We start from the raw sequence: 27,115 nt of genomic DNA, 5'->3' as shown, positions 1-27,115 counted from the left end.
ACATTCACGTATCATCGGCGACGGACCATCGGCCGCCCGATGACCACGTTCACGCCTCGTTGGTGACTGATCCTCTGCCGCCCAATGACCACGTTTCAGCGGTGGTCGAGGATGACCAAGTTCACGCCTCGCCGACGACCCCTACATGGCCGCCTGTCTCGGCGGCGACGACGAGCTCATGATTGCCTCACGTTCCTGTGCCGGCGGCGATGACAACTCCTAGGCCACCTCACGTTCCTGTGCCAGTGGTAATGTGAACTTCATGGCCGCACCACGTTCCTGTGCCGGCGGCAACGATAAATTGATGGCCCGCTCACGTTCCTGTGCCAGCAGCAACCTGTCCACGGACGCCTCACGTTCCTTGAACGGCGGCAACCCATACACGGTTCCCAGAAGCATGATGATCACGTCTTGAGAGCGACTGGTTGCCGGATGCCTGATGACCACTCCTGTTTTACTGGCAATCGTTTCCCGGCTGCTTGAAGACCACGGCTCGGTGGCGACCGATCCAGGGCCTCCTCATGACCAATCCTCGGCAGCGACCGATTCCCGGCCGCCTGATGACAACACCTCAATGGCGACCAATCCTTGGCTGCCTGATGACCACGTCTCAATGGCGACTGATTCCTGGCCGCCTTCCATTCCTGTTTCGGCAGCCACCGATTCCCGGCCGCTTGGTGACCATGTCTCGATGGCGACCAATTCCTGGCCACCTTCTGCTCCTGTTTTGGCGCCAACCAATTCCTCGGCCGCCGGATGACAACGCCTCAGCGGCAACCTATCCATAGCCGCCTCACGTACCCATACTTCAGCGTCGACCGACCGCGGCAGTCATGGCCCGTGACTACGTCCTGGGAGGTCTTCATCCAGCGCCGTCACCTGCCCCTGCCTGGTTCCTGCTTCGCCTTTGGGTTCCTCCTCAAGGACGTCCACTCGAGTCGCCCCGTGGGGACGCTGGTGTTTGGTGTCCTGGCTGACCTCCTGACCAGCTTGGGCGGACGCCTTGTTTTGGGTGGCCTGGATGGCCAACAGACAGACTAGGGTAGGGGGGTGGTTTGTGCCCTCCCCCGGGTCCTTTCCGTGCTCCCCTGGTCATGTTTTTGTTTTGTTTTTCTTGTTCTTTCACGTCTGGGATCCGCGCCTTGGGGTGGTGGTGGGGTACTCTGTCATGGGCATGGCCTTGACGCTAGCATTTTCCCTTTCTCTGTTATGTTTCAAGCTATTTGAGTGGAGTTTCACAACATTACATGAGGCTTTTGATTGAGCAAGATGATGGACATGATGGTGAAAAATTAATTTTAGAGACTTTCAAGACAAATTGGACATTATGACCATAACTTGTACAGTGCTTGTAGCTGGCTGGCTTGTTTAAATCTCGTGAACGATTTATTCTCCAATTCAACAACGAGAGATTGGAGATTGGACCCAGGATGGATGAGGATGGCGTTTCTCTCTCTCTCTCTCTCTCTCTCTCTCTCTATCTCTCTCTCTCTCTCTGCTGCTTTATCAGAGTGTGCACTTTGGAGTGGAAAACCCCATAGTTCGTACTTTGGGTTTAAAATCTATCTTTTGTGATACCAGTCCTGGAACTTTTCTTAACCTCAGGTACAATCTATGGTCATTGTTAAAACATCTTTTGAACAACATTCAGTAACACATATGCACATTAGTGCAAACACACACTGTATCACAGGCTCACCCTGACTGGCTGTGTTGTTCATCAATGGCGTCCACAGCACTCTCCACAGAATTCAAAAGAGACTGGATCTGATTGGCTGATTCCTTCAGTAGGAAACGAGTCACAAATTGTTCCACATTTGTTCCTCTCTCATAAACCTGTTCAGAGAATGGTACAAATATGTAAGACAATATACAAGTTTGTTTAAAGGCAGTTTTTCAGATCATATTTATTTTCTGTACTCATGACCTTCAAGTTGCTCCCTTTGAGAAGAATCACACATTTTCCTGAAATCTTCGTTTGGATACACTTTATGTCGTCTACTGGCAGTCAGCAAAATGCAGGGAGGCAAGAAAAAAAAACACTCCACAGCCATATAATTGTACAGAATAAATAAATCCCTTGCGGGTTCTCTGCATGTCAGATTCACTGCTTCAATTTTGGCTTGTGCCACTCCCAACAAAAGCCCCGTTAAATTTATATTATCGACTGAACCTTATCATTTGCCTGTGGACCTATGAAATGGGATGGTTTGTTTTAGATTACAGAAAAAGGAAAACGACAAGATGCAACATCATCAGTAGTTACTTTTAGGCAACACTTTCACATCCACATTGAACAATTGTAAACAAAACTAACAGCTTCCCATTCAACTTTTAGATCACACAGATCTTTAATAAGAAGAATTCCATACAATGTTGTTCAAACATAACTAGTGGTCGATTGAGGTTGTCTCGTGTTGTCTTCGCATTGTTGTCAGTGCCTCTAATGTTACTCTCCAGCTTCTTACAGTTCTTCTACAAATTTTGCTTTACACCAAAAACTATTTTAGTAATTGACATCCTGAATGAGTTGTGCTAATGTTTAATAAATCAATTTATTGGATTAGCTTCTTAGTTTGCCTCTGCCACTTGAGGACAGTTAATTATTTGATCGTCAGCAAATTCCCTGTAAAAACTGAATTATTAATGAATAAGCCCAATACAGGGTTACATAGAACTACCAGGACACTACACATCCTTTGATGAGTACTTTAGTATTGAATGTCAAAGGAATATCCAATATCCACCCAAATTCATTTGTGTCATCTCTCAAACGAATATTTTGTTTACTCACCGGTTCAGCTATCACTTTTAATCTATTTTTTTTTTCAATCTAAGGGGGGGTCATATGTACTGTATAAAACTAACAGCCCAATGGGCAATGTTCAAACCTGCTTATAAATATGAATGAACTGTGAATACGATGAATATTGATGATTTCCGTACTGTGGGTTATTTAAAAAAAAGAGAAATGTCAGTGTGTATATATATTACATTGACATTATCCAAGCCACTCTTCTTCACAAGGGTTGCAGGAAAGCTGGAGCCTATCCCAGCTAGCTTCAGGCAAAAGGCAGACTACACCTTGAACAATCACAGGACAGATATTGACACCATCATTGAGCGGGAATCGATTCACGCTGCCCGCACCAAAGGTAGGCGTGTGTACCACTACACCGTCAGTGACTTGGAGCCTATCCCAGCTATCTTCGGGCGAAAGGTGGACTACACCCTGAACTGGCCACCAGTCAGTCGCAGGGCAGATATCGACACCATCACTGAGCGGGAATCAATCCCACGCTGCCCACACCAAAGTCAGATGTACGTACCACTACACCATCAGTGACTCTCACACAAACACACACACAAGTGCACCCACACACACACACAGACCCACGCATATATATATATATATCCACAGTGTCTATATCTTTAAAAATGCAGATACAATACACCCACGGTATCCATTAAGATGCAAGTTTGGTTGAACCAAACATACTTTTTGAAAAGAATTATACAATAGTGGTAGTATTTGAATATCTGATTTTTTTGTAAACTTTTCCTTTTAAAGGTGGTCATGGATTGTTTTGGGGATACCTACAATCATTCGAAGTCAGGAATTTAATGTAAGAAAATGTAACAGAGAGGAGAAGACTCATATAGTTTTACAGTGTAAACCAGATCTCTGATCGTAACCTTATGTCGGGATGCTTTTGGGATGTGGAAGGAAATCGGAATGCCCGGACAAAACCCACACAGGCACGGGGAGAACATGCAAACTCCACACAGGCGGGGCTGGGATCAAACCCGGGTCCTCAGAAGTGTGAGGCCAAGGCTTTACCAGCTAATCCACCGTGCCGCCAGATAAAAATGGGTTGTTAAATTATATTAATTAAGCAGGATTGAGAAAAAATATTGGTTCCCACGCACACACTCACACACACACACACACACACACACCACACACACACACACACACACACACACGTTAAAAAGCCTGTTGGAACTACTCATGTAAATGTCATAATTGACTGCATTTGCACTGTGGAGAGCAGAGTCAACCAGTCATGTCAGCTTTACCGTCAGAGGTCACAGTGCAGTGATTCAGGGAGACAATTAAGGTTCCAGTGTAGTCAGCCGTTCTGTACTGCTCGCTAATCAAAGAGAAACACTCTCAGGAGATGCGCATTCACACAAGCCACATTGACTTCTATTATCTCAGTTGATGGCTTTCATAAAATGTTATACACAGAGGTCCACCAACAATGAATATGCACTCAAACAAAATGAAAACTACAGCCAACTCTGTCACTTCCTTCAGAAATGATCTCAGGAGCATTTAATAAGACCAACAATTACTTCAAATATATTGTCAGGGGCATGGCCTGCCCTGCCTTGCACTGCCCTGTGCGCAACTGCCTCCAGCAGCAGCTCCTCACCTGCAGCTCATTGTCATAAATTATGCCATGTATTTAAGCCCTGTGTGTCGGATTGTTAGTTTCTAGTTAATGTGTTTGAGACTGCATTAGTCTGCATGAGTATAGGAAGTTGCTGTTGTCTATTTGTTTCATTGTCCAGCAAAGTCCAGTTAAGCGTTGTTTTTGCCTAATAGTTAGCTGACCTCATTTTCTTTGTTTTTGACCTCACCTTTTGCCACGTGTTTTTTTGCCTTTGCCTTTTTGGGACTGGTTACCTGAATATGACCTCTGCCTGGAATAAAATCACCCTCAACATCATGTCAATGCCTCTGAATCCTGCATTTAAGTCCGACTCCATGCCGCTTGCTTGTGACAGAACGAACTGGCCAGACATGGACCCGGTGGACTTTTCCCGAGTGAATGATTCCTTTGGAGCACACCAATAGGGATAACTTACTGCCCTCTGTCTCCAAATTGCAGTCATGTCTTGCACATGCCTCAGCGGAGCCTGACATCCATCTGCCTCTTTTTCACACCTTGGCGTTCCTCGACCAGTAGCGGCCACCGCCTGTCAACCATGCCTCGGCCATGCTCAACCAACAGCAGCAGCCGCGGCCGCCGCCTATCGACCACGCCTTGGCCGTGGTCAACCAGCAGCACCAGCAGCAGCAGCGGCCACCACCTCTCGCTTATGTGTCGGCAGAGCCTAATCAGCAGTCGCTGCCTCTTCCTCCTGCCTCGGTGGTGCTTCGTCCACAGCTATCACCTGCTCCTGTTTGGTTCCTGCTTTGCCATCGGGACCCTCCTCTCCGATGTCCACCTGAGTGGCCCCGTAGGACCCCCGGGTGGTCGGCGTCCTACCCAACCTATATGACCTAATTTTCATCTTTTTGGATCTCGCATTTTGCCACGTGTTTTTGTGCCTTTACCTGTTTTGGACTGCTTACCTGTGTATGACCTCAGCCTGGAATAAAACCACTCTCAACATCATGTCGATACCTCGGAGTCCTGGATTTAGGTCCGTTCCCTTGTCCCATGTTCGTGTGTTTGTGTGTGTGTGTAGGCTTCAGTCCACTACTGACTCACTGATGACAATCATGCTGGGATTCAACTGCAAAAACGGATACCGTCTGGACAAGAAAATCCTAAAGTAAATATTGGCTTGTTTTCTTGAGGGATAATGATTGCATTACAGATCCGCTCCATGGAGGTAATCATCAAATGGCAGAATTGATTTATCCTCCATATGGACTGCCATTTATAGAGATTACAGATCTTATAACAAGCTTCCTTTTTGCTTGAACAAAATGAATGTAATATGCAGATTTTTTATCAAGTTTTTCAGTTAGTTCATAGAGATCAGATTTTCCAGCACATGAAGCAGACCTAAAACATTTTTGCAACATTATTTAATTTTTGTTGTAGTGTTATACATCTATCCATGAAAAACATGGATGTTAGATGTGACTCTCAAAGAAACAAAAGACCTCCTCATCCCCATTCATTTTTGTGAGTTTGCCTCATCTGCCAGATTACTATTGTGATACCAAAGAAGGGAAATGTGGAGTGGCATTTTTGAACTGATCCCGATATTCTGCCGAAAAGCCATCTGAGAACAAGAAAAGTGAACGAACGAAAATCCCATCTGGCCGCACAGCAGTCACTTTTGACACAATGTAGTTCTACAGCGAAAGCCATGACTGAAGCATTGTTCTGGGTTCGTCACATAATCGTTAATAACAAGAAGTCCTTCCAAGATGAATTTCCTCCTACCCCCCCCCCCCCCAAAACATGCAACATTAATTGGACACTCTAAATTGCCCCTAGGTGTGATTGTGAGTGCGGCTGTTTGTCTGGATGTGCCCACCAATTGGCTGGCAACCAGTTCGGGGTGTTTCCCGCCTCCTGCCCGTTGACAACTGGGATAGGCTACAGCACTCCCGTGACCCTCGTGAGGATACAAGGCTATGAAAATGGATGGATGGATATTATGTTCAATAAAATCTCTGCAGCTATAAAGGAGTACAGTTACACGGCGCGGTGAAGCCATGGCTGATGTGTGGAAGGACATCGGAGATTGTGAGTGTTTCTCATTGCATTTGGACGAATCCACTGATGTGAGTGACCAAGCCCAGGTGTGCATGTTCATTCATATGGTGTTTAGTGATCATCGTGAACTCAGATAGTTACAAAAAATGTTTATAGTTAATTATGTTGTGTTGTGCAATATTGGCTCATTCAATGTACTTTAAAATAAATGTTTTGTATTTTTGTAGTGGATAGATCTTTATGACTTTCGTCATTAATCATTCTAAAAAAATTAAAAAGATGTCCCCCGTTCCCTCGGTCGAGCGCGAGAGGCTGGCTACTTGAAAAATAGATCTTGGGATAAAAAAGTCTGGGCATCCCTGCTCTAGAACATGTTTGGACATTGCTTCTTTTAACGATTCCATTTTAATAGCTTCACACAACATGCAACAAGAGGGACTATTTTATTTTATTTGTAATTTTACAATTATTATAACTATATTTTTTGTCCCCAAATCGCCTCTTGCTCATGTCTTGGTGGTGCCAGATCCCCAGCCTACTCTTGCTTATGCCTCGGCTAAGCCCGCCCCCCAGCGGTCTCTCGCCCACGACTCGGCGGCATTCGACCCCGACACACCTGTCACCCACGCCTCGGCAATGCTTGGCCTGCAGCAGCCACCACCCATCGACCACACCTCAGTGGTGCCCAACCAGCAGCAGCAGTGCAGTGGTGAATTGTACGAGACAGTTTCTCTCCTCTCTACTCGCGAGACTTGAACTGGTGTCTTTGCTTCCTTTTTGTCCTGTTTAATGAATATCTGATTGGTGAACCTGACACTTAGTTTGTTTTATTATTCTGTACTACTTATCCTGTTCATGGATGCACCTTTCCGAGCTGACTTCAGGCAAAAGGTGAACTACAACCGGAAATGGTCTCCAGCGAATCACAGGGAGCAAACAGAGACAGACATGTTGGTTGTGTTGCAATTTTGTATAATGTTTTTCTCAAGTTATTCACCACAATGGAAAGGGCACGAAGAAGTGTTTGCAATGTGATGTAGTTACCAGATAACAGCATAGCTTCTTCTATTTTGTCTTGTTCTACCAGATATCTTGTGGCACCATGCTGCTTCTCACCAGTCAAGATCATTACGATTGGAGGCAATTATTTTGAGGAGAGGATACTGTTTTGCTGTATGGGGCTGATTCACGCGTTTAAGCACCTGGACTAACACAATTTTCATTTATAACTATGATCCATTTTACAGTGAAGAAAATAAGTATTTGAACACCCTGCTATATTGTAAGTTCTCCCATTTAGAAATCATGGTAGGGGTCTGACATTTTTATCGTAGGTGCATGTCCACTGGTAATCTAAAAAGAAAAATCAAGAAATTACGATTTAACAATTTATTTGTGTAATACAGCTGCAAATGAGTATTTGAACACGTGTCTATCAGCTAGAATTCTGACCCTTGAAGACCTGTTAGTCCGCCTTTAAAAGTCCACCTCCACTCCATGTATTATCTTGAATCAGATGCACCTGTGCAAGGTCGTTAGGTGCATAAAGACACTTGTCCACCCCATACAATCAGTAAGACTCAAACATGTAACATGACCAAGACCAAAGAGTTGTCCAAAGACACCAGAGACAAACTCGTACATCTCCATACGGCTGACAGAGGGTATGGAGTAATTTCCAAGCAGCTTGGTGAAAAAAGGTCCACTGTTGGAGCAATCATTAGAAAATGGAAGAAACTAAAGATGACGGTCAATCTCAATCGGAGTGGAGCCACATGCAAGATCTCACTTCGTGGGGTCTCAATGATCCTGACAAAGCTGAGGAATCAGCCCAGGACTACACAACAGGACTTGGTCAATGACCTGAAAAGAGCTGGGACCACCATTTCCAAGGTGACTGTTGATAATACACTAAGACCTCCTGGCTTGAAATCATGCATGGCACGGATGGTTCCCCTGCTTAAACCAGTACATGTCAAGGCCCGTCTTAAGTTTGCAAATTACCATTTCAATGATACAGATGAGTCATGGGAGAAGGGTTTATGGTCAGATTAGACCAAAATTTAACCTTTTGGTCATAATTCCACTCACCGTGTTTGGAGGAAGACGAATGATGAGTTCCATCTCAAGAATATCATTTCTTCTGTGAAGCATGGGGGTTCATGCTTTGGCGGTGTTTTTCTGCACATGGACCAGGACGACTGCACTATATAAAGGAGAGGATGACCACGGCCATGTATTGTGAGATTTTGGGGAACGACCTCTTTCCCTCATTCAGAACATTGAAGATTGGTTGTGGCTGGGTTTTCAACATGACAATGACTGGAAGCACACAGCCATGAAAACCAAGGAGTGGCTCCGGAAGAAGCATATCAAGGTTCTGGTGTGGCGCAGCCAGTCTCCAGACTTAAACCCTATCGAAAATCTTTGGAGGGAGCTAAAACTCCGTGTTTCTCAGTGACAGCCCAGAAACCTGTCTGATCTAGAGAAGATCTGTGTGTAGGAGTGGGCTAAAATCCCTCCTGTAGTGTTTCCAAACCTGGTCAACAACTACAGGTTTGACCTCTGTAATTGAAAACAAAGGTTACTGTACCACATATTAACATTGGTTTTCTCAGGTGTTCAAGTACTTATTTGCAGCTGTATCACACAAATAAATCGTTAAAAAATTATCCATTGTGATTTCTGGATTTTTATTTTTTAAAGATCTCTCTCACAATGGACATGCACCTACGATGAAAATTTCAGACCCCTCAATGATTTCTAAGTGGGAGAACTTGCAATATAGCACGGCGTTGAAATACTCATTTTCTTCAATGTATGTGTAAGTGCCTTTTGAGCCCCTCAAGTACACTGCACATAAAAAACAACAACAAAATTAAAATAATTAAAATAATTATTTATATATATATATATATATATATATATATATAATATATATATATATATATATATATATATATAGGGGGTGGGTAGGTGGAAGAGTCCAGATCTGGATCTGAGGATGCTGGCGAGAGTGGCGATGTGGAGGAGGTCGGCCAAGTATGGAGGGGCAAGGTTATCATTAGCATTGAAGGCTTAGACAGATTCTACGACCAAGACATGCATGACACACCCGATGCACGTTTCATTGACAATGAAATGACAATGGAGGCTGTCTGGGATATCATTTAAGATGGAGTTTGTGAATATCGTCGAAATTCTTGAAAAGTATAAATCAGACTTTAAATCAAAATGGGCCTTTCAGTTTTAAGGAGACCATTTTTTTTGTACACCCACACCTGCACTAGAAAGAATTGAACTGATGAAAAAAGACCAAAACTTTACTTATGGCCAAAGTATAGTAACATTTAAGTATAGAAGCACTCAAATTTGTCAAAGGGATATTAAAGTACCCATCAACTTTCTGAGCCGCTTATCCTCATGATGTCACGACGCATCGATACGGAGGGAGGACCCAAATGCAGGACTGGGGAGACGCAGAGGTAATTCGGGAAAAATGTGACATGACACATGAGGGTCACAGGAGTGCTGGAGCCAATCTCAGTTGTCATCGGGCAGAGGCAGAATACACCCTAAACTGGTACCCAGCCAATTGCATGCAATATAAAAGTTAAAATATCTAAAAGTAAGCTGAATTTCAAGGATGAAGTGGGTGGCCTCGTGCAATATGTAAAAAGGCACAATGCAGTTATTTTCTGGTCAGAGAGCACTGAAAGCTGACTTTCACTAAAAGGCCAATTTACCCCCAAAAGTGCTGAGGATGTCCCTTCTGTGAGGCATGCACAAATACCGGCACAAAGCTAAAGCACAAATGGAGAGACGAACAAGCATTTGTTAAATAATTTTGGCATCACAAAGACACCAGGGTTAGAGGTGGCCAACCAGCACCTCCACTACATTTAACTGGACTGAAGAATGAAGTGGCTACCATGCACTCAATGACAGTTTTTGGGTATTGCAATATGTGGAGACACAGAGGGCATCATTTTGGGAGGGAATATACCCTGCCCCCTGCCATTGCAGGATGAAATGATTTGCTATCAGTATAATGACATGAAAAGTGCTGGTGTTTGTAATGTGAGTGTGCACCACTGTAGAGGCATCATACAAGGGATTTGTTTTAATATGTTCAAATTAGATGGCAAGAAAGTACACTGTCTTTGTTGTTCAAAAGGCATTCTATCTAAATAATGTTAAAGCCAATGTAGGATCAAAATTGTAGGTCAGCAATTGTCAGCCATATTACTAAAATGTGGGTTTAGGTGAACTCATACAAATGTCCACAAATTAATTGACAGAGATTTAATCTCTTGGGAAGACACTCTGGCCAGTAGACACTCCATTTTTTTGGTTCAAAGTACAGTATTGACAATTCTATTACAAACAGTTCATCAGAATATCCATTTTCTATACAGCCGTTGCTCATTAGGGTTGTGGGTGACCTGGAGCCCATTCCAGCTAACCTTGGATGAGAGGTGGGGTACACCTTCATTTAATATCCTTAAACTTGCAAGGCACATATTCACAAAATACTTACACTCACATTCACACCAATGGAAAATTTCGAGACCTAAATTAAGTTACGATGAATGTTTATGGAATGCGGGAGGAAAATGCACTATCCGTTGACAGCCAAAATGATTGGGAGAACAAATTATACACAGAAAAGCTCAATACCATCGTTCACATGATTCAAACCTGTGGCCCGTGGGCCATTCTATGTGGGCTTGAAAGGTCTTAAAATAAATGAGTAATTTACACATGTACTAACCATCAACTACAATTCTGGTAATACATTGCTATGACGCAAATTACCACTAACTGACCGGATCTTACAACTAGGTGATAGTGTACCCCCAGCAGTGTAAAGCACCGGTTTTATAAGCGACTTAAGAAACGTCTACAAATTGAATTGAATTGAAAAATTGATCCATATAGAAAGATTTTTTTAACAAAGACTGCAAAATGATTTTTTTTATGCTATCTTCACAGTATCTGTAATTTTTTACAGTATTCACTATTCTTATATTTCTTATTAGCAAATAGTATTCCCTTTGGAACTGTATCCCAGGCTGATTTGTACGGTATTTCTAAAATTCTAATTTTTACCAATGTTCTCAGAAGTGTGAAAACATTCAACAAATTTAAGTCATGACTTGGGTTTGAAGATATTTTTCTTTATTTACTTAATTTGTTGGATGATTGATGAGCAACGAGGGTTTCTTACCATTTTTTATAATACCAGTGCAATAAGTAATAATACAGTTATTTAACATGTTGAGGAGAAATGTTATATTTATTTTACATGTACAGTAGTTACATTTAATGTCTTCTAACTGGCCCTTTGCCTGCACTGATACGCCAACCGTCCTCCAAATCTATTCATGTTTATTCGTAAATAAAGATCAAACATAAAATGGAAACCAATAAGAAACTGATAACAATAACAGTGATGATATATATTTCTTTTTAATTTAAAATAAATCCTTTAAAAACATAAAACCAGCCAGTGGTATGTAGATTCCCCAGTGGGAGTCGACAAAAATACATATTTTCCCTTCACAATAGAATAGAGGAGCTCCAGAGTTTTATTTCGTCATACACTGCCTACATGTGTGAAATAGTAGATGAGAAACAGAAACTGAGCAGTATGAGGGCAGTGAAATGCTAAAATTGTAATCTTACGATCACAGAGTGCAGGATGTCACTCATAATCGCTGCAGTTAAATGCTGAATGTAAACACATAACTGCAGTTTTCTGACAGATCTCAATAAGCTGGAATTTTGTCTATATGCAAGAAACCACACATGAAACCAATGGAAAATTTGAGCGTCAAATCAAATCACCTGTACGATTCAGTCCTCACTCTTTAACTTTAACTTTAGCGTCAGCTCTCATCTCCATACCTCATTTTGGATGCATTCTTTGCCAGACAGTTCGGTATTAGAGACAAAAATAGAAGTAGATCCCCACCCTGATCCTCAAAACTGTGAGCCAGCTGTGCTAACGAATTGTCAACCTTGTCGCCCAGGACAACACATGTTGGACAAAAAAAAAAAAAGCAAAATGAGAAGGAAAAAAAAAAGATATGATTTTACATTATAACGATACACTTCTGACTCTCAGCGCAAGGAAATAACTATCAGTACTGACGAACTCCACAACAGTGTTACATTCCAAATACATTTAGATATAATTGCAGTTCTGCTCCACTCTAATGCTGCTTCTCGCCATATTCCAATCAGGCACACATCTATCAAGCTTTCCCCCTCGGCCAAGTGGGCCCCATGGGCCAAGCTACAAAATCCGAGATAGAAACCTCGGATGTATAATTCACACAAATCATCGACCCAAGAGAATGTACAGTATACTTGACCTGTAAACATAGCCTGTCAATTAGCTACTGTACATACGATTGCTAACATCAGTGTGTACAGTATGTGTGTCTTCCTGCACACATTTGTATGGAGTTCAGAGTAGGGAATGTTGAATGTCAGTCCAATTATGTATTTTATGTGTTGTGACAGGTGAAGGACCACTTCACATCTCATCACATCACATCACATCTCAGAGGCTCAATAGCTTCATTGAAAATCCTCATTTGAAGTCTCACACACCCAGCTTCCAATATGGCCTGCACTGACAGAACCTTTCACATCGCTTATTACAAACTGAACCTAACTTGATGAGATTGGGTAAATTTAATCTGCAAGGAGAATTGATCGAGCCAGCAGGAACATGGAGGTAGTATGTGAACATCTTTGTGTGTATGCACTTCTTTACTATCATCCATATACACATTTATTCACTTATTGACATACAGTATAACACTACCCGAGTATTAACACACTCATGCTCAGACAATTTATATAAGCAAAATAGTCTAAAGGTAAAAATCCTCATTATGGATCACGTTATCATCTCCATCCATCCATTACTGGAGTTTCGTCATGTTGGGTCAAACTCTCAGAAGTGTGACTGAGCCCCTGAATAGATGCCATGGATCAAAATCAGAGTTTGGTATCTGATGGCGCAACTAAACACAGCAACCAGGGTTTGTAAAAAAAATCTCACTCTCTGAAAAATGAGGAAAAGAAAAATAGAAGGTAAAGGTTTTACAAAGAGGATTTACTGCCACTAAGCAGTGATGTGTAAATTTGACACACGACAGAGAAGTGTCATGCTCCTGGCTTCCTGCCCAGGCTGGGCGTGGCCAGCCAATTAGTCAGCGCACACCTGCACCTTGTCCCGGCTGATTACTCTCAGTATATAAAGGACCCGGGGGACGACTAGTCCTCCGCCAGATCGTTGCCTTTGATGCCTCATTCCTGCACTCCCGTTTGCCTGACTTCTGCTCTCCGTGTACTGACCCAGGCCTGTCCCTTGACTACCCTCGTAAGCCTGCAGTCACTATTACCTCTGCTTATTTGGACTATCTGCCTGATCCCTGACCTTGGACCGAATAAAGGTTACCTCTGTACTGCCCGCTTGTCTCTGGAGTCATGCATTTGGGTCCGCCCTCGAGCCCCGTTCGTGACAAGAAGAGTAAGGTGAACAAGCTGACCAAATTTGATTAAATGAAACAAATTGCAAACTTTATAAAATGAGATTATAAAACTTGAATAATTAGGGCCACCACTCAGCTCATAAATGCTGTGGGCATGACGACTGGCCAAAAATAATCAAACATACTCAGGGGGTGGTATCTTATATGATGTAAAATCATGTTAGGAGGGTCAACTTGAAAATTGATTGGTCATCGTGGACTGTAATCAATAAAAATAAGCACACAAGTCAACTTACCCTAGCTGTGGGTGACATAATGTCACAACCAAACACGGCACCTGTTGGCAGCGGGAGGGTGGACAGAAGCCCAGGGAGTTACTGTAGATGGTCGCCACTTCCCCATTCACTATACATCAATTTACTGTACCTACGAACTCATGGTATCTCTCGTGAAAGTTTACAAAACTATCTGTCAGGTAAAATGTGCACTGGAGAGTCGGCTGGTGGTGTTGATGCTCAGCTTGCCATCTGTGTTTCTTTAAAAAAAAAAGTCATTGCTTGAATCCATCCATCCATTTTATGAGTCGCCTATATTTCCCATTTTTTTCAGAGCTACAAAAAAAGCCCCATCTGAACAGCTGTTCTGCAAATTGACGCATCCAGCAAAGACCCATTTCCAGGGTGTACCCATCATCACCTTGTTAAATGCATGCTGGAGTGATAAATGGACCTTGTTATGGAAGCTTAGCACAGCTAACTCACAAGTGAGCAGCATGGCCTAATGAAATGACATCACTTTGTACTTACAGTTGGGGAGGGAACTCACGCTAGAAAGTGTTTTCCGCAGCCCTGTGATAGCAAGGGGCTGTGTTTTAACCCTACCCACAAAATTATGAACATTCTAACAGTTAAAATGATGCTTAAACTAAAGCTCTTAAGCCATCCATCTGTTTTTCAAGCCGCTCAGTCTCACGCGGGTTACATGAGTTCTGGAGCCAATCCCAGCTATCTTCGGATAGGAGGTGGCCACTCACAATCACACCTATAGGCAATTTACCCTCCAATTAATGCACATTTTGGGATGTGGGAGGAAACTGGAGTGCCAGGAGAAAACCCACGCAGGCACAGAGAGAACATGCAAACTCCACACAGATTTGAACCCCGGTCCTCAGAAATGTAAGGCCAACAATCTAATGGGATGAGCCACTGCGCCGCCCACTTCAGTACATTTTACAATAATAGACTGACTTTGAAAAATGAAAACCTTTTTTTGTGTTTGTGATAAAGACCCATTATTGAAGTAAAGAAATTCTATATACAGACCTTCACCAAACACAAGAGAATAATGCAATGACAAAAGAGTTAATGAACATTCATCCATCCATTTTCCAAGCAACTTATCCTCACAAGGGTTGCAGGCATGGAGCATATCCCAGCTAACATTGGTCAAATGCAGACTCCACACTAAACTGGTTGCCAGTCAGTTGCAAAGCATATTTAGACACCACACTGCCTGCACCAAACCCAGGCACACGTACCACGACACTATCAGTGACTTCATGAACATCAATAAACAATATTTATTTCATATTCATTATATGTAGGTTCAACATGGCAAGAAGTCTTATTCGATACATGTATTTGTTGACGTCACAAAGCAAATTCTGTACTTCCCGTACCTTTGGCAAACCATTCAGGGATCTTTGCCGCACGTTTCCAGTAGCCTGGACAATCAACCCTTCAAAATAAAAGCATACCAACATGCCAAAACAGTTACACCACAATCTGCACAAATTGTGTTGGAGAAAATGGTACACATGAAATGCAAAGTGTTTCCATAATTAAAGAATGTTCATTAAACATTGCTGGTTGGTAAATCATATACAGAATGATTTATAATTGTATTCTGTGAAACTCTCTGCCATTTAGAACTGGGCGTGTTGTCTTTAATACGTGTAGAAAGCTGGCAGATGGGATGTGTGCTCTTGGCACGATTTGTTCTTAACTCACAACTTCGTTATCTGTGACAACATTGTCATTTTCTACCAATTTAATTGAAATGATACCATATCTGAAAAATGCTGGTGGCGAACTGCATTCTGGGGCTACAATCAATGCAGCTGTGTACATTGTGCAGCAACTGTGCTCAGACGAGTAAATTACCCCCCAACACAATATCAGGTCGGGATTGCCCAAGCTGAGCCGAGCCTACACAAAAACATTGGTGCGATGTATGTTTGCTGACTGGGAAACCACATGTCAACAATGTTAAGTTTCTTACAAACAATTAATAGGATACTTATAAACATTGAGTACACAAAGAAATGTGTGTGTGTGTGTGTGTGTATATATATATATATATATATATATATATATATATATATATATGTCATGACATTATCCAAGCCACTCATCTTCACAAGGGGACTGACCGTGATGGAAGTACACATTTCGCTAAGAGCAGTTTGTAGATATGTTATCTTTACTTCCTAAGCAATAAGCAATGCAACATACTCTTGTTATTTTTGCAATTTATACTTTGCTTGTGTTCGTGGATGGGAGTAAAAAAGCATAGATTTTTGAAGGACAACACTGTATCCTAAAGCCATCGTATGTCAGAATTTGTCAGCAAAGTTGTGGCTTATAGTTAGCAGGATATGATGAATTTTGTAACCAGTACACCTCCTACACAACCTTGCAAAAAGAAAAAAAATCATTCAGAGAGTGGCTGGAAGAATGTGAAAGTTGTTAAATAGCTACCAGCAGGTCAATGCTAATTCCAATGGAGTGCAAGCCTACAAATTGACAACATGACACTTCTTAAATACTGTCCCAGCCTTATGGGCTTGCACAAATATATAAGACATCAGAGGGAAATGATGGAATTCACAGCAGGGAAGAGATAATGAAGATGTTTCAAGAAAAAGATGGGAGGACAGGGAAAAAAAAGCAGATGAAGGAGGGGAAACAAAGTTAGAATAGTTTGGATAAACAGAAGGATAACCTGCTATTGCAAAAATCCTCAAGTTTCGTTACTCCATCTGTTCACTTTTCACCAAACTACCAGGCAACATCTCTCTCTTCACCACCCCAAAGTAGGTTGCATTACTCATGCTTGAGTGTAACATTGTCAGTCAACACACCAAGCTGAAAACAACTCAGCCAGTCAGCTCCCTTGACACACTGTAATAAAAAAAAAATCCTGTTCATACTATTAACAAGAATGGAATTTTCGAGTCTTCTACATTCTCACGTACTGTGCAGTATATCCTGGCTTTCTCATTGAAGGCTGACTTATTTGGAAGGCACACATCTTTGACACAGGTGCCGCGGTACCGGTTGCTCCTCTACAGCAGTGTTCCCCAACCTTTTTTGAACTGCGGACCGGTTTTGAGTAGGCATTTTTCTGTTGGACCGGATACGTGTGTGTGTATACACACATATGTATCCATCCATCCATTATCCAAGCTTCTGATCCTCACAGAAATGACTTTTTTCTTGTTGCTATGTTGTTCCTTGTTCTTTGTTCTGAATGTCGTACCAGGACAGCACCGATTGCCGTGTGTTTTTACTCACTTGGCCATTAAAAGTTATTCTGATTCTGACAAAGGTCACGGGAGAGTTGTAGCCTATCTCAGCTACAGTGAAGAAAGTAAGTATTTGAACACCCTGCTATATTGCAAGTTCTCCAAATTAGAAATCATGGAGGCGTCTGAAATTTTCATTGCAGGTGAATGGCTACTGTGAGAGATATAATCTAAAATGAAAAATCCAGAAATCACAATGTATGATTTTTTTTAACAAATTTATTTGTGTGATACGAGTGCAAATAAGTCTTTGAACACCTGAGAAAACCAATGTTAATATTTGGTACAGTAGCCTTGGTTTGCAATTACAGAGGTCAAACGTTTCCTGTAGTTGTTCACAAAGTTAGCAGACACTGCAGGAGGGATTTTGCACCCCTCCTCTACATGGATCTCCTCTAGATCAGACGGGTTTCTGGGCTGTTGCTGAGAAACACGGAGTTTCAGCTTCCTCCAATGATTTTCTATTGGGTTTAGGTCTGGAGACTGGCTAGGCCACGCCAGAATCTTGATATGCTTCTTACGGAACCACTCCTTGGTTTTCCTGGCTGTGTGCTTCAGGTCATTCTCATGTTGAAAGACCCAGCCATGACCCATCTTCAATGCTCTGACTGAGGGAAAGAGGTTGTTCCCCAAAATCTCACAATTCATGGCCTGGTCATCCTCTCCGTATTACAGTGCAGTGGTCCTGTCCCATGTGCAGAAAAAGTCCCTCAAAGCATGATGCTACCACCCCCATGCTTCACAGTAGGGATGGTGTTCTTGGGATGGAACCCATCATTCAAACCATAACGTCTTAATGTATTACCAACACTCACCTTGGAAACGGTGGTCCCAGCTCTTTTCAGGTCATTGACCAAGTCCTGTCGTGTAGTCCTGGGCTGATTCCTCACCTTTCTAAGAATCATTAAGACCCCACGAGGTGATATCTTGCATGGGGCTCCACTCTGATTGAGATTGACCGTCATGTTTACCTTCTTCCATTTTCTAATGATTGCTCCTACAGTGGACCTTTTTTCACCAGCTGCTTGGCAATTTCTCTATAGCCCTTTCCACCCATGTGGAGTTGTACAATTTTGTCTCTGGTGTCTTTGGACAGCTCTTTGGTCTTGGCCATGTTACAAGTTTGAGTAAACTGATTGTATGGCGTGGACAAGTGTCTTTATGCACTAACGACCTCACACGGGTGCATATGATTCAGGATAATACATGGGGTGGATGTGGACTTTTAAAGACGGACTAACAGGTCTTTGAGGGTTACAATTCTAGCTGATAGACAGATGTTGAAATACTTATTTGCAGCTGTATCACACAAATAAATCGTTAAAAAAATCGTACATTGTGATTTCTGGACTTTTTTTTTTTAGATTATCTCTCTCACAGTGGACATGCACCTACGATGAACCTTTCAAACCCCTCCATGATTTCCAAGTGGGAGAACTTGGAATATAGCAGGGTGTTCAAATACTTATTTTCTTCACTGTAGAATCAAGCAAAAGACAGACAACACCCTGAACTGGTCGACAGGCAGGGCAGATATTGACTCACTGAGCGGGAATTACTCCCACGCTGCCTGCACCAAAGTCAGGCGTGTGTACCATTACACCATCAGTGACTTGGGGCCTATCCCAGATAGCTTCGGGCGAAAGGCGGACTACACCCTGAACTGGTCACCAGTCAGTCGCAGGGCAGGTATCGACACCATCACTGAGCGGGAATCGATCCCATGCTGCCCACACCAAAGTCCGGTGTGTGTACCAGTAAAACCATTAACGACTCTCTCTCAAACACACAGACACACACACCTACACACGCACACACACACACATATATATCCATCCATACATTTTCTGAGCCGCTTATTCTCAAAAAGGTCGTGGGGAGTGCTGGACCCTATCTCAGCTGTCAACAGGCAGGACTAACCCTTAACTGGTTGAAATTTTAAGCACTCCCACTATTGCTTTGTTTTGATCGCAAACCTTTTGTTCAAAAGAACAAATCTTTTCAGTAAATGAAATGAAGTGAATTAATTTACGATATGATTCGTTCTTTGAGCTCTGCCGCCATTGCCCAGCCCACTGGGAACAGAAGCTTTCTGTGCAGTCTTGACGTGTCAATTGCGACACGCAGCGGTTGCCACACAGAACATTTAGTCAATTTTCAATATAAAAGACATTGAAACGCGAATTGCAATACAACACAAATTAGATAAATCGGTCATTCTTTCCCTGTGGCTCGATAAAAAATGTCTCACAGCCCAGTTGTGGTTTGTGGACTGATTGTTCGGGACCACTGCTCAACAACATTGCTGCTCCAAATCAGAGCAGCTTCGTGGTGGCGATGTAAAAGTGCGAGCAAAATTATTTGATTCCACTTTCCATATATGTTCTATAACACAAGACTGGTCAATGTCAAGGGAAGCTGAAGTCTATCACAGATGATTTAGGATTAGCAGTTGTAACATCCTAGATACTAGGCAATTAATCACACATAAAGTTAAACAACTAAAGCGGAAACTTACAACTCTTTATGAACAATTCGGGCTATGTACAAAATTTTCATTGCCTCTAGTTAGTTAATATAAGGTAGGAGGTTCACGAGATTGTATTCATTATTGTTGTTTATTTATACACGATTTAGGTGTTTATTTTTATATATGTACCTCGAGTTACAAATTATTTTGGGTTAGCAAATGACTTTGGAATCGTTGGAAATGGAAGGATCTATGTTTTGCTTCCACTCGCACAGTGTGACCATCAATGGTCATCATCATCTGTGCATTATGCTTGTATCGAAGGTGAAAACTAATTGTCTGCTCCGTGGCATAAGGGTGAAATCTGTTCAAGGCAGAACCTCCACCTCCAAATCGGCTTACAAACAGAGTCATAGAAACAATTAAGTTCTGAGGTTTCACTGTATTCACAATCATTTTGAGCAGTGATTCCCAACCAAGGTGCTTTGGGACATAAGTGTGAAGCGAGAGATGATCTGATTCTATTTTCCCTAAAATTTGTATTCTTTAATTACTAATCCATGTTTGGTCATCTATGTTTTGCTTGGGATTTATAGTGGCAGACAAAACAATTAAATCCTCTTCCATTAGATGGCAGAAGGTGGAATAAACCTGTGTATCTACTATTTGTCATTTGTACAACAGAATATAATTTATGGACTGTGAAAGGAATCCTTATAAACACGGGGACAAGCCAAATTCAAATACAGATATACTGTAACTGGGAAGCTCGATACGACACAGTACAGCTAAACATTGCACTGGTGTGCAGCAGAAAAGTGTTCAATATTTCCTTGCATAGAAATTAAAATGTACAATTCTTGTACAGTATTAGAAAAATTGCCTCACAGCGCACAGTTGAACCAATTTTAATAACTGACACTTTTTCCATCACTGAATCTGCACAAACGAAATAAACAGATGGCTAAAATCATGTGATAAAATCTTTTGGTGTTGTCCATACTGTCTGTGCCTGTCTTTGAAAGTTTTCAGGACATGATTAGGGAAGCACATTGCTTTGTTGTCACTGTATTTTAAGTATTAGTATTCCGAATTCGCAGATGGCAAAAATGCCTTCTTCCTCTTGATTTGTTTTGACAGTTGGCAAGGGTTGAAACATGCTGCCGTCATCAACAGCCCTTATGTGGAACAGCATGTAAAAAAAAAAAATAATACAGCAAATGAATAATATGATGGAGGGAGCTGATTGGTTAATACAAGGTAGGAGGTTCACGAGAACAAGTGGACACAAATAATGAACACACAACACATGGAACACAGGAAAACATGTAAAAACTAAACCAAAACACAGACCACAGACACTGTGGGATAAATCAATATAGAAAAGTAAGAATTAGCAGTCAGGAAGGTGCATTGCAAAATGAAGCACAATAGCTGTCAATGAAAGTTCATAAACAGCGTCATTGTTTTCTCTTTGCTCTTTTTGAGTTTCTGTCGAACTATTTATCCCCTCGGAAAGGAAATGGTAGCATAAATTCTAATCCTAATGTGCAAAATGTCATTCTCTATGTAATAGAAATTACATTGCTGAATAATATAAATAGAAGAACAAGCAAATACTATATATTCTCTTTGATGTTTGAGTGACATGCAACAGAACCCCAGGATTAGAAAAGTGGTAGAACCAGCAGCATAATCGAATTTGATAATTGCATTCTACAGTATATACTGTATGTTCGGTCTACATGCATAATTTACATTGCATAAAAATTTATTGATGTCTTTATTACAGAATAGTTACTTCTTGTGTGGTTCTGGAAAAACTAAACAAAACAGGGCATCTTCATAGTGTATTCTCAAATAAAAGTAAACAATCCTGTATTGCGTGTGCATGATTGCCCTTGACTCCGTTGAGGGCTTGAATTTGGGAAGAGTGCACGAGAAACCATAACACCAATGACCACATCTTCACTAGCGGCTGAGATGTTTAACGCACAATAGATTTATTGAATCCACTGTTTTTCCCTATCAATTTCGACTTCTGCTTTGCCACAACTAAAACCCTCTCTTCTTCCCTTTCTCCTCCACTGATTGTCCTCTGCTCACGTACTCTATACTGAAATGCTCCCGCAGCGTGATCTATTTCACCGTAATCCTCAGGACGAAAAGCTAGGGTGAAGTGCATGAGGTGGAGCTGCTAGCAGACAATGGGGTAGAGATGAAAGAGGAAAAGGAAGGAAGTGAGAAGGAAGAAGATCTGAAGGATGACGCTTTACAATTTCCGGAACAGATTAACAAAAAGGGATGACAGCGTGGCGTTTACATGTGGTATGTGTGTGCATGTAGATGTTGAAGCTCAGTTGGGGGAAAAAAAGAAAATAAAATGCTAACTAGAATCTCTCATGAAGGGAAGAATTTATTCAAGACAGAAGATTTAATGAATTGTTGCACATACACAAATGGGACATACGCAGACCTTTACTTAAATCCACCTTCTACAGAGCCAATTAAAATAGTTTTCTAGAACAACCTTTGACATAGTGTAAATGATATCATAAAACAAAGATCCATTTTCTGAGCCACTTATCCCCATCGGGGTCGCAGGAGTGCTAGAGCCAATCCCAGCTGTCATCGGGCAGGAGGCAGGGTACACCCTGAACTGGTTGCCAGCCAATCACAGGGCATATGGAGACATTCAATCATCTCACTCACAATCACACCTTGGGGCAAATTAGAGTGTCCCATTAATGATGCATGTTTTTGGGATGTGGGAGGAAACCGCAGTGCACGGAGAAAACCCATGCAGACATTGGTAGAAAGTGCAAACCCCACACAGGCGAGGCCGGGATTTGAACGCCCTCAGAACTGTGAGGCCAATGCTCTACAGCTGCTCCACCATGCTAAGGAACATGAACAATTTTTTTTCAAAATATTTCTCTGACAAATAATTCAATGTCAAATTTTTGTTTTTACTCATCTTTTTTTTTTTATACTAGAGATAATACTAGAGATGATTGCGCTTAGTGATACATGTACAGTACATTAAAATGACTACAGTATAATGCTTCAGTAAATGGCAATCAGTCACATTAGAGAGAAAATGTCTCAGTTTACATTGTACTGTAAGATGTTATTATGGTGATTCTACTCCCACATTCAGCAGCGAAGAAGTGGTGAGAGCCCTGAAAAGAACCAAAATCAACACTGCCACTGCACCCGACAACATCTGTGGGTGGAAGCACTGGGGAAGCACTGCGCTGAGCAGCTGGGGAAGGTATTCCAGGATCTCTTCCAGACTCTGGCTCTACAATTGAAAAATCCAGTCATCTTTTATCTTAATAATTGGAATTCTGCCTATTATCATAATATCCACACTAATCAGATTATTATTTTAATTCCTGAGTAACACTAATTACTTTATGATTATCTGGTCTGCATTGACTTTGTTAATTTAAGGTGAGGCAACAAGGCCGCATCTGCTGAATGATTCTTTGACATCAAAAAACTTATTGCTGTATAAAGAAAAACGTACATTTAGATTGTTACGAGCCCTGTTGCTTATCCCCCTGAAAGCACAAAATGAGAATTTTAATAAGTGATGGTCACAAAGACGGTAGTGGTGGGTGACTAAAAGTAAGATATTGCAAATGAAAACCTAAAACTAAATACTGTATGTCAGGGATACTTTGCCCGCTTCATATCAAGTCTGCGTGAGTTTGTGTGTGTGTGTATTATGTTGCATGTATGTGCATATTGATCAGTTATCCTAGTTTTTCCCATGAGCTATATATAGCAGCTGGGCCACAGGAACCTCCCATATCTAGTTGATGTTATAGTTTTGGTGTGTGCGTGTATAGGTGTGCATGCGTGTGTAGGTTTGTGCATGTGAGAGAGTGACGGAGAAAGTGAGTGAGAGAGAGATAGAGTGTCCATTGTCTTGGACCTGCTCTCTATGTCTCGATATCTCTAACCACCAGCTCTGTGTTAATCTTTTACCTCTAGGCTACACCACAGCATGCATCCAAACACAAACAAGCATAAGCAGCACAAAATCTGCATATACATACACACAGGCAAGCACAGGTACATGAGAGAATATGAACAAGTAGCCTGAGAAAAAGGTTATCAACTCCAGAGACAAAATTGAAATCTTGATATATTGCAATAGTCCACAATGTGTATGCATGTTATTATTCCCGAGTCCCAGCAGCAAGCCAACACACAGTGTGAGAAATGGCCACTAAGTACAGTTGGTGTATGAAAAGGGATTTTGCATTGTGTAGCCCTTACAACCTGCAGCGGCAGAGGGAAGTGCAAGCCTAACTACTCTCTCCCTAAGCTACACACTCTTCAAGCCACGAGAGGTGTCAACCATAAGGCTAGGAGGATGTTCTGGCATCCTGTATATGTCAAAGAAATCCCGAAAAAGGAACATGGTGTTTCAAGTGTTATATTGATTAGAGGTTTTGTACAGTGTGTAATGTGTCCAGTTTTATCTTTTTATATTATTGCATCTTTCATAAATCTGGTGGTTATGTGGCTGATTAGAGCATTTTACAGTGGACTCTTAGAACAGTCAAGCGCCGAATCTGCTGGTTGGGTGATTTCCTTTGCATTTCCTCAGTGCTAAGCCATAGACAGAATCATAAAGACGACAACAGAATTAAAACAGATTATGAACAAAGAAACCATTGTGGCATTTTGAAAGCATCAGCCACTTTTCTTACCTTTTTTGTGAAGTCCATGGCTTTGAGAATGGAAAGGTTGAGTGTTTCCAATGAGGCCAGAACTCCCTCGTAGTCCCCCATGTGCTTGGCAAAGTAGTCTGAAATTTTTAGTATCCTACCATTAAAGACCACATTAATTAATTGTGGAGTGCTGCCAACCTGTACAAATTCACTTCCAGAACATCCATCCATCCATCACCTGAGCCGCTTATCCTCACAAGGGTCGCAGGAGTGCTGGAGCCCTTCTAAGTTAAGTTCGGGCAGGAGGCGGGGTACACCCTGGAGTGGTTGCCAGCCAATCGCATGGCACTTAGGAACAAACAAGCATTCACACTCAAAACCACACCGAGGGGGAATTTAGAGTCTCCAATTAATGTTGCATGTTTTGGGGATATGGGAGGAAACTGGAGTGCCCGGAGAAAACGCACACAGGCACGGGGTGAACATGCAAACTCCACACAGGCAGGGCCAGCATTTGAACCCAGGTCTTCAGAACTACTAGACAAAGGCACTAACCAGATGCGCCACCATGCCGCCCACTTCCAGGACAAAGTGCCCAAATTGGCGTGAATCCCCGCATTTTCCAAATTTTGTCAAGAACATTACCGCAGGACAGTTGTTACAGTGCATTATATAAAAGGATAAAATTAATTTTGCATACTGTTCACAACATAATCTGAACTTTTTAAGCATAATCATTGACAATTTATGGCTTCACTAATTGTTATTTTAATAGCTTTATTGCATAACCAATGTGATGGTGGACACAGTTACACCTATATGAGATTTCAACATACCATCGTCAATATTATCTCTTAATTAATTCAGTTTTACCAGTTCTATTTTAAAGCTCTGTTCTGCTTCAAAGAAATTATTAAAAGTGGGTGTAGTAGTACACACGCCTGCCTTTGTCAGCATGGGATCGATTCCCGCTCAGTGATGGTGTTGATAGCTGCCCTGCGACTGAGGGGCGACCATTTCAGGGTGTAGTCCGCCTCACACCCAAAGCTAGCTGGGATAGACTCTGGCTCTTCCATGACCCTTGTGAGGATAAGCGTCCTGAATAATGGATGGATTAAATTAATGGGGATAATTGTCACAGTTGCCACTGCAGACTTTTCAGTAAGCACGCCTGATTGGAAAATGTTTAGATACACCTGTTCAAAGGAATCATTTCTGTGTGTGTGTATTTATGTATTTAGTTGCACGTTGTGTACACACAAATTATACTTACCACAGAGTTCCTTAGTGTCAACATTACTATTGCATCACAGCACATCGGAGGAGCAGCATTGGAAAAGGTAAGAAACAAAAAAGGAAGGAAAGAAGGAAGTACAACAGTTGGGTCAGATAAAAGGATTTTCCATGCAATATCAAAGACAAACACGCACACAACTCAGCTCTGATTCATTGTGTGTTTGCTGGCGAAAGAAGGGGAGCAAATAACAGGGGGATAGGAAATGATACGGATGAAAAAAATGAAGAAATAAACCAGCGCCGTAGACTGAAAAATTGTAACTTATGATGGCGCAAAGGAGGAGATGCAGAGAAAGACCATCTGTTTACCTGCTGAATGATTGTTCAGTAAATAATACAAATTCCATTCCTCCAAAAGTAAATTTACTTTTTGCATTGCTATTTCACAGAGGATGAAGACGAAGACGTAAAATGAGAGTAAATACTGTAATTATGTGCCTCCCCAACTTTGATCCAAGCCTCGAGTCGCGGTGCGGCACCTGAATTGTATATTTAGCACATCCAATCAAGATTCTTGTTCTTATTATTATTGTTATCTGCATCAATTTTCCCTCGATTTTTTTTTTGTCTGTCTGAGCAACCACACTAAGCCCCTGAGCAGTCCCTTTGACCACTATGAGCAACATCAAACGTGTCATCCAATGAAGTAACATGACTTGATTAAAAAAAAAAAAAAAATCAAATTACAGCATTTACATTCTCGTTAGAACACTTTTAGTAAGAACGATTTTATGGAGGTTTTTGCAAACTTACAATGAAAACCCCAACAAACCTTTGTTCTTTTAAGTGCACAAAAAAAAAAAAACATTGCAAACCAAACCAAGACAGCTATGAATTTATTTCATTTACTTATTTATTTTTTTGATTCGCAATAATATGCCCATCATTTTTTCTTGGTGTAAAACTGAATTATTTGCCATCCAATCGGCTGGCAACCAGTACAGGGTGTACTCCGCCTCCTTACCGATGACAGTTGGGATAGGCTTTGGCACTCCTTTGACACTCGTGAGGATAAGTGGCTTAGAAAATGGACGGATGGAAAACTGAATTATTGCTTGCACAATATTCTATTGCAGTTGCTCCCTATATTTAAAATA

At 41.7% G+C, this 27,115-nt stretch overlaps 1 protein-coding gene across 3 annotated transcripts in view; it reads right to left on the bottom strand.

Moving 5' to 3' along the window:
- necab2 (N-terminal EF-hand calcium binding protein 2) overlaps positions 1–27,115 on the bottom strand; it is a 148,511-nt gene that overhangs the window by 52,514 nt on the left and 68,882 nt on the right. For all 3 annotated transcript variants that reach the window (XM_061821627.1, XM_061821626.1, XM_061821625.1), the window contains exons 4-5: positions 24,762–24,876; positions 1,700–1,836 (exon numbers count right to left, since the gene is read on the bottom strand). In XM_061821627.1, the coding sequence (XP_061677611.1) occupies positions 1,700–1,836; positions 24,762–24,876 (252 nt within the window). The remainder of the gene's footprint in view (positions 1–1,699; positions 1,837–24,761; positions 24,877–27,115) is intronic.

The sequence above is a fragment of the Syngnathoides biaculeatus genome, chromosome 6 (assembly GCF_019802595.1).
Source record: "Syngnathoides biaculeatus isolate LvHL_M chromosome 6, ASM1980259v1, whole genome shotgun sequence".
Classification (NCBI taxonomy): domain Eukaryota; kingdom Metazoa; phylum Chordata; class Actinopteri; order Syngnathiformes; family Syngnathidae; genus Syngnathoides; species Syngnathoides biaculeatus.
Note: the sequence above shows the minus strand (reverse complement) of the source record. Positions and strands in the feature narration are given on the sequence as shown.